This window comes from Colobus angolensis, unplaced genomic scaffold (assembly GCF_000951035.1).
Source record: "Colobus angolensis palliatus isolate OR3802 unplaced genomic scaffold, Cang.pa_1.0 Scaffold413, whole genome shotgun sequence".
NCBI lineage: Eukaryota > Metazoa > Chordata > Mammalia > Primates > Cercopithecidae > Colobus > Colobus angolensis.
Window position 1 is genome coordinate 1,786,657 of NW_012117522.1, and position 2,300 is coordinate 1,788,956.

General features: G+C 46.9%; 1 protein-coding gene across 1 annotated transcript in view; it reads left to right on the forward strand.

The window, feature by feature from the left end:
- Positions 1-2,300, forward strand: part of LOC105521955 (intraflagellar transport protein 172 homolog) — a 65,677-nt gene that overhangs the window by 32,335 nt on the left and 31,042 nt on the right. The window contains exons 11-12 of the mRNA XM_011956330.1: positions 390-567; positions 795-902. Coding sequence (XP_011811720.1) covers positions 390-567; positions 795-902 — 286 coding nt within the window. The remainder of the gene's footprint in view (positions 1-389; positions 568-794; positions 903-2,300) is intronic.

Below are 2,300 nucleotides of genomic sequence, written 5' to 3' on the forward strand. Positions count from 1 at the left end.
TAAACCCGGGAGGCGGAGCTTGCAGTGAGCTGAGATCCGGCCACTGCACTCCAGTCCGGGCGACAGAGCGAGACTCCGCCTCAAAAAAATAAAAAATAAAAAAAAATAAAAAGTATGTTCCAGGTTCAAGTCATATTTTAACGAGAGAACCCTTAAGAATATCTACTCTTATGGTACTGCTGGAAGCAGGAGTGAATGCCACGCTTTGTACCTCCAGGAGTTGGCGCTGTCATAGTTAGGAGTATACTTTAACCCAAGGATATTGCTATAAATGAAGTATTTTTTTATGCTTGAGAGGAACTAAAATGTTAGGAAAATCAGGGCTGCTGTGACTCTCTTGACCACTGATTGGGTTGGATGTGGGTGGGTCTTTTCTACAATTGATTCAGTGGAAACTAATCTGAAATTGGGGTGGGGTGAACTTTTACAGGGTGATGTTATAGGTCTGGAGCGGGGCGGGGGAAAGACCGAAGTGATGGTGATGGAAGGTGTGACTACTGTTGCCTACACACTGGATGAGGGCCTCATCGAGTTTGGAACAGCCATTGATGATGGCAACTACATCCGGTGAGAGGCTGGCCAATAACCTGGGAGGTGGTGGGAGAGTCTGGTTCTGAGAGGGGCGGACCTGGGGTGGGGTGTAAAACTGGCCAGCACTGATAAGGATCCAGTGATCCTGGGAGGCGATGAGACAAAGATGGCTCTTCCCCCTCCCCTTGCCCCATCACCAGTCTTCTGCTGTATCTTCCTAGCCCGTTCCTTATTCATTATGCATTGCTTCCTTCCCTTTCCAGGGCAACAGACTTCTTAGAGACTCTGGAAATGACCCCAGAAACAGAGGCAATGTGGAAAACCTTGAGTAAACTGGCACTAGAGGCAAGGCAACTACACATTGCGGAGAGGTGAGGTAGACGTGTAGAACAGAGGTGCCAGGTAGCTAGGAGGGATGACCACATGAGTATTTTCTCTGTGGGCTGCTCCAATCCAGTGTTAAGGTACTCCCTACCTTCTCACTGCCAGCAAATAACATAGAGCCGTTCTGCAGTACAATATTCCAAACACTCTCCCATCCTAGATTATAAGAGTATGCCTTGACCGGGTGTGGTGGCTCACACCTGTAATCCCAGCACTTTGGGAGGCCGAGGCAGGCAAATCACAAGGTCAGGAGTTGAGACCAGCCTGGCCAACATGGTGAAACCCCATCTCTACTAAAAATACAAAAATTAGCTAGGCGTATTGGCGGGCACCTGTAATCCCAGCTACTGAGGAAGCTGAGGCTGGAGAATTGCTTGAACCCAGGAGACAGAGGTTGCAGTGAGCTGAGATGGCGCCATTGCACTCCAGCCTGGGCGACAGAGCAAGACTCCGTCTCAAAAAAAAAAAAGAGCGTGTCTTGGCTGGGCACAGTGGCTCATGCCTATAATCCTAGCACTTTGGGAGGGTGAGGCAGACAGATCACTTGAAGCCAGGAGTTTGAGAGCAGCCTGGCCAACATGGCAAAACCCCAGCTCTACTAAAATACAAAAATTAGCCGGGCATGGTGGTGCGCACCTGTGGTCCCAGCTATTCAGGAGGCTGAGGCACAGGAATCACTCGAACCTGGGAGGCAAAGGTTGCAGTGAGCTGAGATCATGCAACTGCACTCCAGCCTGGCTGACGAGCGAAAAAAAAAAAAAAGTGAATAAACAAGAGTATGTCTTTTATTGTTTTTACTGCCCCTTCTTGTAACTAGGTTCCCCTTAACATTTTTTTTTTTACTATTCTTACCCTTCCATCCATGCATATGTGTATAATCCAGGTTTGGTATAGGAGTGTAGTTCACAGGACAAACTTGGGACTCCAGACTCCTTTAGTTCAAATCTTGGTTCCAGTTACCAACTTGTATAACCATAGAGAGGTTATTTGACCTTCCCAAACCTTGGCTTCTTGATTTTCTCCATGTAGACTAAGGATAATAATAGTATTTGCCTCATATGATGATAAAGAAGATGGTAAGGATATTGGTAGTGAAGGAGTGATGAGAGAATCTGTGCAAAATGCTCAATAAATGTCACCTGCTGCCATTTTGGCTAGAAATCATCCTTGATCCCATTTTGTCCACACTTCCCACATGTAGATTATCAAGTCCTAACGACTCTGTCTTCAAAACACATCCTGATGTCTCCATCCTCGTGCAGACCACTGCCATCTCCCACCTGCAGTATGGCACAGCCTCTTAGTCTCACTGATACTATTTCTTGTACCCCTACCATCTATTCATCCCAGAGCAGCTGAGGTCATTTTTTAAACATAGATTGTGT